Source organism: Hyperoodon ampullatus (assembly GCF_949752795.1).
Source record: "Hyperoodon ampullatus genome assembly, chromosome: 15".
NCBI lineage: Eukaryota > Metazoa > Chordata > Mammalia > Artiodactyla > Ziphiidae > Hyperoodon > Hyperoodon ampullatus.
In genome coordinates this window covers 87720671-87735695 of record NC_136928.1, presented here as the reverse complement: position 1 = coordinate 87735695, position 15025 = coordinate 87720671, and the positions used below count along the sequence as shown (strand labels likewise).

Below are 15025 nucleotides of genomic sequence, written 5' to 3'. Positions count from 1 at the left end.
TTGTCAGGGCCCCTCTGGTGCTTCATACGCAGGTGAAACGTAAACCAGTGTATATGTACAGTATTTTACGTATATTCATACCACGTGTATCATTTTGTATTTCGTCTGCATTTTCAGGGCTAGATGGACCCTGTCCTCAGAGAGTGACACTTACACGGTCACTAGGCAACATCCGTGGGACATCTGTGTTTATACCGGGAGGGCTATGAACGTCTCTTCAGATACATTTTCTAGTACTTTTTCTGATGGGGATTTTAGCAGGTGTTTTGGGGGAGGACACCTTCGTACAACAAATGTTTTCACGAGGAAGTTCTGAGGTGCTGGTTCGAGGAGACGTTTGCATCTGGCAACTGTGCAGGACTCTCCCGAGAGGCCGAGTGACCGCCGTGCCCACTGCTCTTCCCGGAACCTCCCCGGGCCCTGCGCTCGCTCACGGAGCTTCTAGATTTACAGGGGACGGGGCAGTGGGACGTCACTGCAGAGGGTGACACAGCATCCTGTTAGTGCTCACTGGGGCCAGCATCCCTGAGGCCTGTTGCTCGGAGGCCAGCACGTCGCCAGGCGTGCCCGGGGGCTCCCGGATGCTTGTGGATTGGAAGCTGTGTACAGCGGGGGACTGCGCACCCCGATGCTCCCACCTGAACAGAAGTGGGAGGGGGGGCTACAGGACAGAGCGAGGGTGGAAAGTAACGAGAGGGAAGCCCAGTCGCGCGGGAGCCAGCGCGTGAGGGACTCGGGTGTCTCCACGCATCCATCACCAGGCTGGCGGGGCCCAAACCCCGATGTGCAGCAGCAGGATGGCCTGGAAGCAGTTTAAAACACAGACTCCCGGACCCACGTTGAGGGTCAGAACTGGATTTCAGTCTCCAGTTGCTTCTCCTTGCTTCCAGTTAACTGAACTGCCAGCCGAGAATGACAAATAACGATGTCCTTCAGCCAGAGCTGGGAACTAAATTAGGAGACACAGAAGGATGTGTTCTGTGCAAACACGCCTGCACCGTGTTCCTCCCATTCCGATCCAGTGACTGCATCCCAGCCTGGGTCAAATTTGGAAGTGTCCAGAGCCGGCCGGGCGCCCGTGCCGGGTGGCGGGTGCCCGACGGAGGCGCAGTGCCATCTAGTGGCGGCCCGAGCCAACCGCACCGGGTGCCCTGGGTCTGCGCTGGTCCAGGATCTCAGGGCAAAGTCCCCTGCCCGAGTCCTGCCAGGGAGCGACCCCGGGGGGATCTCGGTGTGGTGAGAGGAGAGTCCTGAAGCGGAGACCCAGCGGCCCTTATGGAGACGCTTCTAATTAAAACCAGACTTCAGGCTCCAGGCAGCAAAGAGTTAACCTGTGTCTTCACCAGCACCCACCTCTGGGGCCCCAGACGTCTGGCCCAGGCTCCACCAGGAATTCCTGGGAGGCTCCGGGCAGACACTGCCCAGGGCTTCAGAAAGGGACAGAGGAGACGGAGGCCCAGCGTTTTATGAGGACATCCCCCCGAGGGGCACTTCCTTCAGGAGAACATCACCCCTGAAAATAGCTCAATAAGCAAAAATTTCTGGGAGGGGGGTGGTTAGAAAGACTCTGGAGTCCACTGGGAGGAAAGTAAGTCGAGAGCGCGTGGGGTGTCTTGCTCTGGTGTTTGTTCACAGCCCAGAGTGGCTCGGGAATCGGGAATACAGGACCCCGATGTGAAAGGCCCCTGTGACTCAGTCTCTCTCCCGAGAAGTGCGGGTGGGCTGTTATGTACCTTGTTTTTTTCACTATTTACGATTTCACCATTGATGTTAAAATCCTCTAGTAAGGACGTGATACCTCCCTGTACAGCACAGATTCCTATGCTAATGCCACCCTCTGTATCTTAGCACTGTGGACGTGTCACCAGCTGATTCCTGGTGATGGGCACTGCACTACTGTTACCCTCTGCGTTGTAACATTGGGGACTCTCGGGGGTGGGCACTGCAGGCAGACGCTGAGCGAGGGAACCCGCGTTAACACCGAGGGCACACGTCACTCTCACCGGAGCAGCCAATTTTGAATTTGCTTCCTGAGACCACAGGGGGATGTGTGGGGGGCACAGGGTGTCCTCTGACCCCGATGGAATTTCTGCCCCCAGATTATTTGTCTGAACTGCTCCCATGTGAGTGCGAAGGGGTGTCCTTGTGGTTCCTTCTCAGCCCAAGACGTGGATTTGGAGTTTATCCCCCCACAACGTTCTGAGTTTCTCCAAAAACATATTTGGTGTCGAAAGCAGGCCCTGAGCCATGGAGGGAGGAAAGCGTTAGGGCAGGAGCCTCTGTGCCCACCTGGACCTCAGGACAGACGGGGGTCTCCCAGTCGCAGGTGTTCATTTGCAGGGGCTGTGGGTCAGACAGGAGAGTAGCAGGCTTTGCAATCGCTTTATTTCTCCTGCTTGATTCCCCTCCATCCATGCATTTTGATGGCATTATGGAGGAATTAGGCTTTAGCGGGCATCTGGGTCCCAGCTGGTGGGTATCACAGGATCGCTGGGGTCTCTCCCCGCCGAGGATGCGGGACTGAGTGGCTCACGCACTCCTGGCAGGGGCCGCTGTTGCTCATACTCTTCTGACCCCCTTTCTTGCTTGGAATTACTGCTGAGCCCGAGGGCGCTCAGTACCACTGCTGGGCAGGTGAAAGCAGGTATGGAGCCAGACAACCTACAGGGATGGCCCTTAGGAGGGTCTTTCCTCAGGTGTTCTTTTCCTGACAGTGTTGTGACCGACACTGCTGAATCGAGGGGGCTCCAAAGTTCATCTCTTGGGCGAGTGTCCCTCTGGTGTGGCTGAGAATGACGTTTGTTCATGACAGCGAGGCTGGTACTTCCGGCAGGGAGGCCTGGGTGCTGGGGAGGGCTGGTCCTGCAGTGCCCAGGAAGCCCCCAGGCTTCTTCTGTGGCCGTTCCTCTGGGGGCAGCTTGGCCGATGGGGTACCTTCCCTTCACTGCACTGGTTACTCGCGAGGTCTTTCTCAAAACTCAAAAACCCAAGATCTTCTCAAAACTCAAAACTCTCAAGCTCTCAAAAACTCAAGACTTTTGGTCCTGGAGGTTTTTCTGGTTTCCTTCTTCCATTTTCTCTCGTCTCTCTACTTTTTCAGAAACTCCTAGTTGTTGGTTATTAAATCACATGAATTGTTTCTCTATTTTTAAAGTTATTATCTTCTTTTCTCACCTCTTCATAATTTAAGGGAGAGTTCCTCAGCTTTGTATTCTAATTTCTATGTGGATTTTTAAGTCTTACTTACCTTTTTTTTTTAAAGAGATCTTTCTTGTTCTCTGAATGTTTTTTGAATTATGAATATCATAACTTATAATATTCTTTCTATCCTTTTCTGTCTGATGACAAATCACAGTTTTTTTTTAAAGTCTTCTCCTTCCAGAAATGTCTGTTTTCTCTGAGCTTTTTTTCCTTTTCTGTCTTCTAAGTATTCTTTATTTTGCTTTCTGTCCTGTTACCTGGCGCATCCCTTAAATAGCTGGAAATCCTAGGCTGTTCATTCCCATTCTCCAGACATCACACCTTTCTCTGGGACCCGCTGGTTTCGGGGGGTGGAGCACCCCCCTGTCTGAATGGGCTCGAGTGGCCACAGCGGCTCTGAGACAAGCTGGGGGGTGGCGGGGCCTCCACATTTCACTTAATGCTCCTGAGTCCAGCACAAGGGACACCCCTGTGTCCAGATGCTCCTGGGGTCCCAGGCCAGAGCTTCCCACTCCACTGGGGTGACGGGGGCATGGGCTGGACGTCTAGGGGTCAGGCTGCTTCTTATGGAGACTTTGAACTAGTCCTCTGTTTTCAAGCCTTCTCTGAGCCCCCCCACAGAGGGCGCACTGGTCTGTGTGTTCCGTGGGATCCGCAGCCCCCCGAGCTCCCCCTTCACCCATGTCCCCCGCCACCCCTTCCTCTCCCGGAGATGCAGGTCTGAGTCATTTGTCCGTCAGCTTTGCAGCTCCCAGGACTTGGTGGACGAGATGGAATTCACTTCTCTTTTAAAAATTTTTTACCGTTTAAAAAAAACTTTCTGGGTTTATAAACTGAGAGTAGGTCACTTCAGTGGAGCTTTGAGATTGGCGGAGATGACTGTGTTCTCAGCCTGTGGCGTCTGACCAGGACTTTCTGTAGAGATGCCCACTGCGGTCCGGGGTCCATGGGCGCTTTGCTGCGACGTGCGTGCTCTTGCCGCCCCTTTCCTGGGGGCCGGTGTGGCGGTCTCTCTCTCCTGGAGTGACGGTGGCCCTGGTGGCCAGATCCTAGGCACACCTGGTCCAGGGGGCGGAAGCTTGAGTGTTGCCATGACACCCAGGGGAGCATCCTCAAAGACAGACCTGTTCTCCATCCAGCGACAGAAGCAGCCTAGAGACGATGCTCCCAGGGTGAGCGGGGTGGGGGTGGGGGGTCAGAGGGCAGAACCACGGGGGATGGAGCCGGGAGCCGGGTCAGCCCTGCCGGCCTAGGCCTAGTGACGCGGGATCACACCTAGTGACCTAGTGTCCCCACCGCCCTGAGCCCCACTCGTTCTCCTGCCGCATCCTCGCAGACGGCGGGGACCCTGCTTCTCTCTGTGTTTCTCCTTGTGCTTGTCTCTAGGAAGCCCGGGGCTCACATTCCTGTAAATCATTGCTGGGGGCCGATCGTGTCCCCAGAGAAATGCTGACACCTTAACATCCAGAACCTGTGACAGGACCTTATGGGAAATGGGGCCTTTGCAGATGCAGTTGAGTCAAGATGGCGTCGTGCTGGGGTGGAGGGCCTCGTCCCGGGACTGGGTCCTTACGAGAGAGACACAGAGGAGGCCGGTGACGACGGGGCAGAGACTTTGGGTGACACCCAGGATCGCCGTCCCCTCACCCCCCTGCCCATGTCGTGACCTCTGTCTTCCGACGCCAAGAGGAGAAATTCTGTTGTTTTAAGCCACCAGTTTGTGGTGTGTGCCAGGCAGCCCAGGAAACTGATCCCATCATACTTGTTAATTAACTTTGGACTCCTAATCCAGATGTTTCCCCATCTCCTATGATATTTCTATCAGTTTTTCGATATGTGAACATAACTGTTCTGTAAATATATGAGTTTTTGCCATGAGCTCAGGCGGCACTGACGCGTTGGGGGGGTGACAGATGATAACAGAGGAGACCCCCCCGGCGCTAAGAGCTCAGGGTAAAGGCGCCGCAGGAGAGGGGTCCCGGGGCCCGGCCCCCTGGCCAGTGGTGAGAAGTGTGGCCAGGCGTGTCCTCACCCAGCTGGGCCCCTGGCTGCACAGGGGAACTGTTCAGGGTACGTTCCGGGAGGGAGGACCCGGCATGGGGACGGCAGAGGGGGACCCCAAGGGACACGGAGCCACAGAGCTTTGGAAGGGGGACCGGGCACAGTGGGTCGGGGCCTGCAGGGCGTCCAGGGTGGGAGCCCCCAGCCCACGTGGGTCACATTTCAGCTTGTATTAACTGAAATCAAACAACGTTAAGTGTCATGGGGACTGAACGTCAGTCGCGGGCCTGGCAGCCTCACACGTCTGGTGATGACAGAGCAGCCTGAGGGACACGGCGGCCGGTCACGCATTCTGTGCCGGGGGGCGGCATCGGCCTTCAGAGGGGCTGGCGGGAGAGCCCCGGAGTGTGTCGTCATCGGGTCTTCAGAGGAAGCGAGCCTTCTCTGGGGGCTCAGGCAGGTTTTTGGAGACAGAGTCTTCTTGCAAAGGGAATTCAAGGAGGAGCGGGCGACCGTGGGCAGACATGTTAAACTCACCTTATGTCTAAGACTCTGTAGCATGTGCAGCAAGGACTGGAGTGGCCCCGCTGACTCTCTCAGGGGTCTGAGGTCACGGGGGCATTTTCTCCCCATTTCTCTAGAGTCACGGAGGCTCATGACCTGCCAGTGACACCACCCGTGGGGCCAGTGCACAGGGCTCTGGCCTCTTGTGCTATTTGGTTCCCAGGACGTTTCTTCCACCTCCACGCTGTTCAGGGGATGAACAGAGGACACGACGTGCCGGGTCCACGCAGGCCTGGACGGGACGCCCGGGGGGCCGGGGCAGCTCGCAGGGAGGACGCTGCCTTTAGAGGGATGAAGACATGATGGGCTCGGGGCCAGCGCTGCCTCCCAGCAGACCTCGGCAGGAACACACCAACGAAGACAGTCTTAGTGTGAGCGTTTCTCAAACCGTCGTGAGGACCGGAGCACGGGGGTCACAAGTTGTGTCCAGGGGAACGAGGCCAGGAAGGAGGCGGGGGGCTCGGGGGGGTTCTGGCCCAGCTGCCTGGCCCTCCTGCTATCAGGACGTGGAGGGGATGCTCCCTCTGCAGGGTGTGGGCCTGGTGACTCATCCCAGCCTCATCTTTGTGCCCTCATGTCCCTGCGGCCCTAGTGTCTGGACCTCAGGGGTGCGGGGAGGCCTGGCCATGTCGGGGTGCCCCCGAACGCTACCCTGCTGGCCGGGTGGGGCTGCACGGCACCCACCAGCTGGGGGCTGGGGTCACTATGGGAAGCCGTGCGTGGGAACCAGTGTTCCTTAGCTGATGCGTTTTTTCGTTCTTCCTCTTTATTTCACCACCGGCTTTGCTAGAAGGAGAAGCATGTACTGCCTTAGAGCTGGAAGCAGAGAAAGGGCTTGTGAGTTTCAAAGTCTCAGTGTTTTGGAGATGCCGGATCCCAGAGTCGGAAAGAAGTCAGCACACAGGCTGTGGTTCTGGAAGAATTCATCCTGGCGAGATAAAGATTCCTAGAGAAGGGGAAGGAGAAGAGATGGAGGAGCGAAGAGAGCTGAGATGCTGGTGGTCCGGAGAGGAGACCCGCGCCGGGCAAGAGACGGGGCTGCAGCAGAGACCCGGCTGCCGGGGACAGACTCCCCGGCCCCTCCCCCGAGAGCAGCCTGGCTGGGAGAAGCCCCCAGAGGCCCCACCACCTCTGCCCTTCAGAGGCCTGGGGAGGCGGATGCTGGGGGGAAGCTGGCTGGAGAGGCCTGGCGGTGCCAGGAATACCGAGGGCCAGCCACGTGGGCTGACGGCCAGACGAGATGACCCGGGAGGCCCCAGGCTGCCCGCTGGCCGGCAGGGACACCCTTGGTGGATGCAGGGGCCACAAGTGCTGGAGGCCCCAGGCTAGGCTCTCGTCCCACACTGAGGACAGGATGGAGAAGGTCACAGAAAATGGGCGGACGTGTGGACTTTGGATTTCTTACAACACAGTCACATTTTAGAAACTGCTGAGTTCCTGAAAACCTACTTCAGGCTTGCTTAAGAATTGAGGGCGAAGTTGTCCTGATCGGAAATGATCGGAAGAGTCAAAAGTTCCACGTGAGTCTGTGTGTAACTGAGATTGAATCACACTCTGGACCTGAAAGCTTTGAAGACTTCAGTTTCTCCATCTGTTTGTTGGAGAGAAAAATGACCTTGTGTGTTCATATTGTTAATTTTTTGTTTGTACATTGCTTTTCCCCATAAAATTGAGACGGGCCGAGCTTCTTGGGGCAGGATTGTATTAAGAGATTTATTTCTCCACAGACCCCTGCACTGTGGCCAAAGCAGCAAGCTTGTGGGAGGCCGAGTTTTAAACCAGCCCTTGGGTCCCTGCGAGGTGCCCAGGCCAGGTTAGCCCCATCCTGGAGAGAGAGGTGCTGGCGATGGGGTGGTCCCTCCCATGATCAGGTGATGGGGCGGCCCCTCCCGTGACCCGGCGATGATGCATAAACAGCCCTGGACGGCTGGAGGGGCCTGTCCCCCTGCCGTATTGAGGGCCGTGTGGCCAGCACCTGAGGGAGTCTCCAGCACTGAGAGCCACCCCGGTCAAGAGCCAGCAGGAAGATGGGGCCTCGGTCCTGGAGTCTCGAGGAGCTGAATTCTGCCAAGACCCGGATGAGCTTTGGGGTGGGCCCTGGGCTGTGCGCTGGCTGGGGACGCACCTGCAGACACTTTGGTTCCAGCTGGTGAGGCCCGATTCTCCACCCTGCAGAGTCCGATGGAGCAGCAGTGTGGTGTGGCTTTGAGCCCCTGCATTTGTGGTTCTCTAGGGAACTGGTGAGAAAATGTCCAGAAGCCTGTGGGGGAAGCAGCCTGGGAGCGTGTGCCACGGCGAGCCCAGCTCCAGGTGAGGCGGACGCTTAGGTGTGTTCACCCAATCTCTGTCGGCTGCGTCCCAGGCCCGGGAGAGACAGGCGGGTGGACGTGGATGCGCTCCGGGAGGAGGAGCCTGAGAACATCGGACGAGGTGGCGCTTCCCCAGCAAAGCCTTTGCTCAAGGGCCGCCTGTGGTCTCAGGCCCAGGACGCTGGCAGCTGTGACTCCAGCTCCTAGCTTTCATGGGCCCTTTGGGATTCACGGTTTGGAACAGAGGTTGGATCTGAGCTTTCCCCTCCTTAGTGCTTTTCGTCAAATATTGGAATGCGGAGATTAAACAGTCGGGACGCCTGAGCTGCTTTCGGGGACAGTGGTCGGTGCGGGGTGGTGCCCAGGGGACGGGCCGAGCTGTCTGATGTGGGGCCTTTCCCAGGGAGGCACCTGGACCAGGGACCCGGCGGGAAGCTGGGCTTTTAAGGGCAGTGGATTCAAATCCCCCGAAAGATTTCCCATGCAGTTGTGGGACCAGTAAGGCCAGTGGTCCAAGGAGCAGCTCCAAGGGAGCGGGTGAAACGGGGGCAGTGAGGCGCGTGGCCGTGGTGACCGTGGTTTCTTGGTGCCGGCGGCTCAGCCCTGCGCCCCTCCTCTGGGGGCGCCGGCTCCCTTGGGGCAGGAGGCCTGCAGCCCCGGGAGCCTCTCCACGGAAAGGACTAGTCCCTCCACGGGGCCTCACTGCACCCCTCCGCTTGGGGGTCCCACCCCCGCGCAGAGCAGAGGGCAGCCCCCTGCGGGGGGCAGGGGGGTGCCACGTGCCCGGCCTCTTCCCTCATCCGAACCAAAGCAGAGCACAGGGCTGCTCAGTGTCCCTCTGTCCTCCTGACGGGCAGCCTGGTCGGACGACTCAGGCTTGCGGAGTGAAATGGGGGCCCAGCTGGCTGAGTCCCGCCAACGCACCAGAGCAGCACGAGGTCTGCTCTGCACGCAAACGTTCTCCACCCCCGACAGCATCTACTCCTCTGGAGGGGCCACCTCGACCCTCCACCCTCCTCACCTACGGCAGCTCACAGAGCAATCCGAAATGGAGATGTTTCCTCTCGTCGCAGAGTGAAGTATGATGTTTCCAATATGCTTTTGTCAAACAGAAGACCACCCGCGGGTCCGGGGGGCCCTGGCCATGCCTCCTGTCCACCCCCCTCTGGCCAGGAGGCAGCAGGAGCAGGAGGGTGGGGTTCAGAGAGGGCGCGAAGGGGTGCATGACGGCCCCGGGGACCGGACGAGAGCCCAGGAGGCAGCAGGGGCAGGGCTGGTCTGCAGCCGGATCGCAGCTCCTGGGCTGCGACGCTGTGGAGTCTGGATTTACCATCAGCGGGTCTTGAGTAAGGAACTCTGGGGCTGCTTCAGTGTCCTCCATCCCCACGTGTGGCTTGGACGAGCATGGCCCTGGTCTCAGACTGAGAGGGAACGCAAGGCCCACCTCCATGCTCCTGGGCAGACATGGACCCGTCCTCAGAGGCCAAGGGCAGTGGGCATTCCTCCTGGTGGGATGGCTGGGTGGGACGAAGAGGTCAGCCCTCTTCACTCCCTCTCCCTGGGCTCCAGCCCATGAGACTTGATTTCTTCAGTACCTGCCCTGCGGCAGTCCTGTGTTTGGTCTTGCAGATGCACAGACAGACAGACAGACAGACTGGGATACAGATGGTCCACGGATGAAGCCCCCAGACAGTCCTTGGCTGAATCCAGCTTTCTCCTTACTGGCAGTAGTGTTCTCCTGTCTAAAATGGGAACTATGCAGATCTCAGGGAGCTGTGGTTGCCTGTTTACGTAGGTTTTGGTAAAAGCTATGGCTTCCCCACATTACAGAGATGCAGGTGCCTAAAGGCTCGCTCTTCTCCTTGGGCTCACAAGGACTACCTTCCCCAGCATCCCACATGAGCTACATTTCCCAGCATCCCAGGTAGACTGCATTTCCCAGCATCCCTTGTACTAGGTGATGCTATGAACCTGCTTCCACCTGTCGGATGTAAAGGAAGTGATCCGTGCTCCCACATCTCCTGGGTGGATCCTGCATGTTCTTTCCCTCTCTGGCTGTGGAATGAAGACCACCCTTGGAGAATGTGCTGAAGGTGGCCGAGCCCTTTTCTCCTGTTGCCTCATCCAGTTCTGTCATGTGAGCAAGAGGTAAACTTCCACTCTTTGGAGCCAGTTTGGGTGTATCTGTTAAGGCAGGTAGCCTATCCAGCTCATATTTACATTAAACAGGATGGTTGATTGCAAAAATACCTCATAGTAAGTACTCAATATGGTGACTCATTTTTACCACAATTCTCTTGGAAAGTATCAAGCACAATAAACATCCTAAAAAAGCCTATCTACTTATTTATAAAGAACTGTAGAGGAACTGAAAATAAATAAACTAGGTCATGTTGTTCAGGTGGAAGCGGTTTAAGGGGGTCTGGGAGGTAATTTTTTAAAAAATTATTTTGGTCAAGCCCAGTGAGAGATGACTTGCTTCTAAGATTATTTATTTATTTGTTAGGGTTAGAATCATGGCTTTAATTTTGGAGAATCTTCCTGATCTACATAAAGTGGTAAGATTGGGGTGATAGCACAGTATGATCAGCACACCCGCACACAGAGAAGCGGTTCCGCAGGTAAAGACCCCCTGCCCACGCCCTCCCTCCAGCCCACCCCCTCCGTCCTGCCCAGCCCCTCCCTCCAGCCTGCCTCCCTCCTGCATCACCGACCCCATAGTGCACACAGTCCTGACACCTGCACCCAAGCTTGGGGGCTCTTCCTGGCCAGCTGAGCCATTGCCCCCTGAGCCAGTTGAGACCCTGGAAGAGCATTGTCTCTCCTGTCCTTGCTCCTGACACCTCTAACCCTGACCCTGGAATCCCGAATCCCTGTACCCTTTTGGGCACCTCATCGTGCCTCTGAGGAGACCCCAGTGCCTCGGTCTGCCTCTCAAGATCTGGCCTCATCAAGTCCCCGTGACCACTCTGTGCCTTTAATTCTTTTCACCCCTTGGTTTCATTCCTTCGGGTAAATCTCGTATCCAGATTCACCCCTCCTAGAAAACCCTCCCTTGCTCCCGAGCCCCTACGAGCTACTCCCAGGTTGTTGTCTCCCATCCCACCGCCGTTTTTGATGCAGCCAATCCTAACCATAGTGTAAGCCAATCCCTAGTCCTTTATAGCAGATCTGCCCGGGAAACAGGGACCGGGAGGAGGTCCTCCCACCCATCCTTACACGGAAAAAATGAGTGGAAATGATTTTGCAGCCAACAGGGACTGTGGGAGCTCAGGGCACTTGTCACCTCTCAATGTCCTTTTCCCAGAATATCCGTGTGGTCACCTCCCAAAGAGGAAAGTGGGGCGAGTGGGCTTCCCGGGACCCGGAAGCCAGGGCGGGTGCTCCCCCTTCATCCACGCACCTTAGGAAGTGATCCTTTATCATCTCGCTGGGTGGTCACAACTTGGAGGGAAAAAGGCAATAAAACAGGAATTTCTGTTTCCTTCTACTCTTTTCCTGATTCTAAAAGCTGCTTTGCTTTCATGGCACATGGGTTGTACAAGGAGCCCTGCAGCTCAGGGTACCACCCATGTCTATCTGGGAGGCCCCTCCTCCTGAGGCCTTAAAGGTCTGGGGAACCGGATGGCCGACGGGCCCCGGGCCTCTGGGGGAAGAGGCGTACGGAAACCCTACCAAGCCTGTGTTTGTGCCCAAGCCATGTTCCTGCCCAGGATTTCAGTTCTTACACCTCCAGGGAACAACGTTTCATCTACACAATAAAATAAATGAAAACTTGTTCAACGGTTGAAAACTGCAGGCTGACGTGCAACAGGACATGATTCAGCCTTAAAAGGCAGGCTATTCGGACACAGGCTACAATGTGGGGGGACCCCAGGATGCTACGCTGTGCGAGATAAGCCATCACGGGTCAGACACCATGTGATTCCACTTAGGTGAGGACCAGAGAGTCAGATCTGCTGGAGAGTGGGTGCCAGGGGCTGCGGCAGGGGCTGGGAGTGCGTGTCTAGTGGGAGCAGGGTTTTCCTGGGAATGTGAAGGGCTCCAGAGGTGACAGTAGCAGTGGCTGCACAACAGTGAGACTGTGCTTACTGCCCCTGAACTGGACACTTAAAAATGGGTAAGACGGTAAATTTTATGTTATGTGCTTTTTAGCACAATTTAAAAAATGCAGGTCAGCTCTCTCAGGGTTCTGATCGTCTCTCTAACCACTCCACCCCACGCCCGCGCCCTGCCAGACAGATTCACACCCGGAGGGAGGGCGCCCGCCCGTCACCCGACACCCCTGGGTTCCCAACCCTTTCCACGCAGCATCTACATAACCTTCCTCCTCAGAGGTGACAGGTAGCAGGTCAGACTGTTCTGATTAAGCTTCACAGTGAAATAAAGTATCAAAATCTCTGCGCGGCTCTGCCCACCACAAGCAGGGCCCCCATGGAGCTGCTTCTGAGATGCTCTGAGGGTCCACCCTCCAGCTCCATCTCACGGTGGAGCCGCGGTGCCCTGGACCAGAGCCCCAGCTCCCAGCGCAGGCTGGGCAGACCAGGCTGGTGGGTTGTTCCCTGGACTTGGGGAGCTCCTCCCGGGACCCTCCTTGGGGCTCTGGGTGAGCTGTCTGCAGACCCCAGGGTGCGTCACAGGGAATTCTAGGTGAGAGAGATTCTGCCCAAGTCACAGGAGTCACTGGCTGTGCCTGTCTTCACTAGACCCGTCCAGAGATTCCCTCCAGCTGCTCAAGGCAAAGGCGCCTTTGAATCAACACCCACCTCCTGACCAGAGGCCCTGGGTAGACGTGTCCCTTGGGGGAAAAGAAACAGGGAAGGCCAGGAACCAGGAGAGCCTGGGCATCTTTAGGAGATTACCTCTGTCCTGGCACCTGGGTGTGAATCTGGAGTGTGATCAGGTGTGTGGGGTGAGCCCAGCAGCACGGGGGGAGGGGTGAGCCCCGAGGGTCCTGCCTGGTGGTAGCAACTCGAACCGTCCTCCCTGCGAGCCCTGAGGACGCGCTGAGTAACCAGCCAAGGCGAGTAGGATCTGCTGGGTGGCTCTGAACAAAGGGTTATTCTTCCGACTCTAAGGCAACAATCCTATCAAAGGCTTGGAACCGAGCAAACGCCACACAGGTGGCAGTTATGTGTACGCCCCCCTCTTCTGCTATAGTTTCTGGAAACTGAGTGCTTACGTTTAATCAGAGAAGTGGAGCTGGTCTTCATTTGTGTCAGATTAGCCAACCACGTATACCCTCAGTCATGGGTCATGTGGGCAGGATTTTTAAATTTTTAAAAAATTTTATTGATTGCCCAAGACTTAAGGAAGAAGGAAGGCATTTTTTGGAGGGCATTTTGGCACTTCCTATCAACATGTAAAAACTAGCATTTTTGCTTCTAGGACGGTACCCTGAAGACACTCTGGCACAGGGACGTACAGAGGTCAGCAGAAGGGAGTTCCCTTCCGGGTAACATCCCATCTAGAGTGGAGACTGGGGGTCGCAGGCCAAGCCCTCCCCCTGAGCAGGAGTGAGACGTTTACCGGGCCAAGGACATGCCTGCTACCAACTGGGCCCGGGGCTGTTCTGGCGAAGGGCCAGCCCTCGTCCCATGCAGACGCGTAGGAAACACTGGGATCTATTTCTATCAGAAAGAAGAAACCGGTGTGCCATGGGGGTCAGGGGTCTCTGTGCCCCTGGGCACGTTAAGCCGGGCTGCGTGCCTCTTTGCTCAAGGGCACTTTCTGAAGGGGGGACGCGGAGACTCCCCGCCTTGGGGAGAGTCAGGGAAAGACACTCACGTCTCTCTTTAGGCCCCTTTGTCCCGTCTGAGTCTCTACCCGAGCAGGAATTTCTTTTACAATAAAATCACTTCCTAAAAATGTTAAGGCGCATCGTCATGCATCATTCTGTTTAGCTCATTGTGTATTCCATGCAGTTTTGCAGATGGAGGCAAGGCGCACGAGGGTTGTGGTTGGAGAGGCTGAGGGAGCCCCGTGGGTTTACGTTGCATGTGTGATGCTGTGTCCCCCCACCTGGATCCTGGGAACCTGGGGCACGCCTGTGATTTGTCCACGTCAGTCACTCATCCTGACTTCTACAGGGAGCCACTTGCTTCAACAGAGCAAGCCTCTTCTTCTAAGGCAACGTAATCGCATATATAGATATTTTACAATTAAGCAAATAACAATCAATGGCGATGATTGGCCCTTCTGTAGGTTTTCTGATGTATCTGATGAGGCCCCTGTAACCAAGTGCCACCCACTTTCCTCGAGTGGGACCTGCCTGCAATATTCAGCCAAAACGAATAACTAAATCCACAGGTACTCCTGTGAGTGTGTGTCGCGCACGTGTAAAATGACAGCCTATTTCTTTCTGCGGATCCTGATCAAAGACATTTGGAAACCTCTATGTACATACAGACGTGGTAGGACCAGTGTGTGCTTTTCAAAACAAATTTGTTTGTTTCTTCCTTTCCCGAGCCTCAGAATGTCATGAGTTGGTGTCACAGTCTCCGGGGTCTCCTCTCTCAACCTGAGGGGTGGGCGTGGCACCATCGCGGGCCAAGCGGCGCCCCCGGCCTCCCCACGCCGCCCCCGGCACAGAGCCTGGGCGGGCGCACTCACCTGCGGTGCGTGAGGAAGCTCCCACTGACGTGCCCGGAGCCGTCACAGCCCGGCGTGGGGCAGGACATGCCCTCCGTCTTGACGGACTTCCAGGAGAACTGGGAGCCGTTGAGGTACCCGTCCTTCTGCCTTTTGGCCGCCAAGGGGCAGCCGGACGCGCTTCGGTGCGAGGCGTACTTCCCGGTGATGTGGCCCTGGCCATCGCACCCGGGCACGGGGCACCTGGGGGACAGACGGGCAAGCTTGGCTGTCTCGCCACCCTACGCCTGGTGGCCCCCCAGCAAGGTCAAGTTAACCTGACAGGAGAGACAAACCGGCATCCTCTACTGCAGCAGAAG

At 56.6% G+C, this 15025-nt stretch overlaps 1 protein-coding gene across 7 annotated transcripts in view; it reads right to left on the bottom strand.

The window, feature by feature from the left end:
* MYT1L (myelin transcription factor 1 like) overlaps positions 1-15025 on the bottom strand; it is a gene marked incomplete at both ends in the record, with an annotated part of 135813 nt that overhangs the window by 12528 nt on the left and 108260 nt on the right. For all 7 annotated transcript variants that reach the window (XM_079720699.1, XM_079720700.1, XM_079720701.1 and 4 more), the window contains one exon: positions 14688-14909. In XM_079720699.1, coding sequence (XP_079576825.1) covers positions 14688-14909 — 222 coding nt within the window. The remainder of the gene's footprint in view (positions 1-14687; positions 14910-15025) is intronic.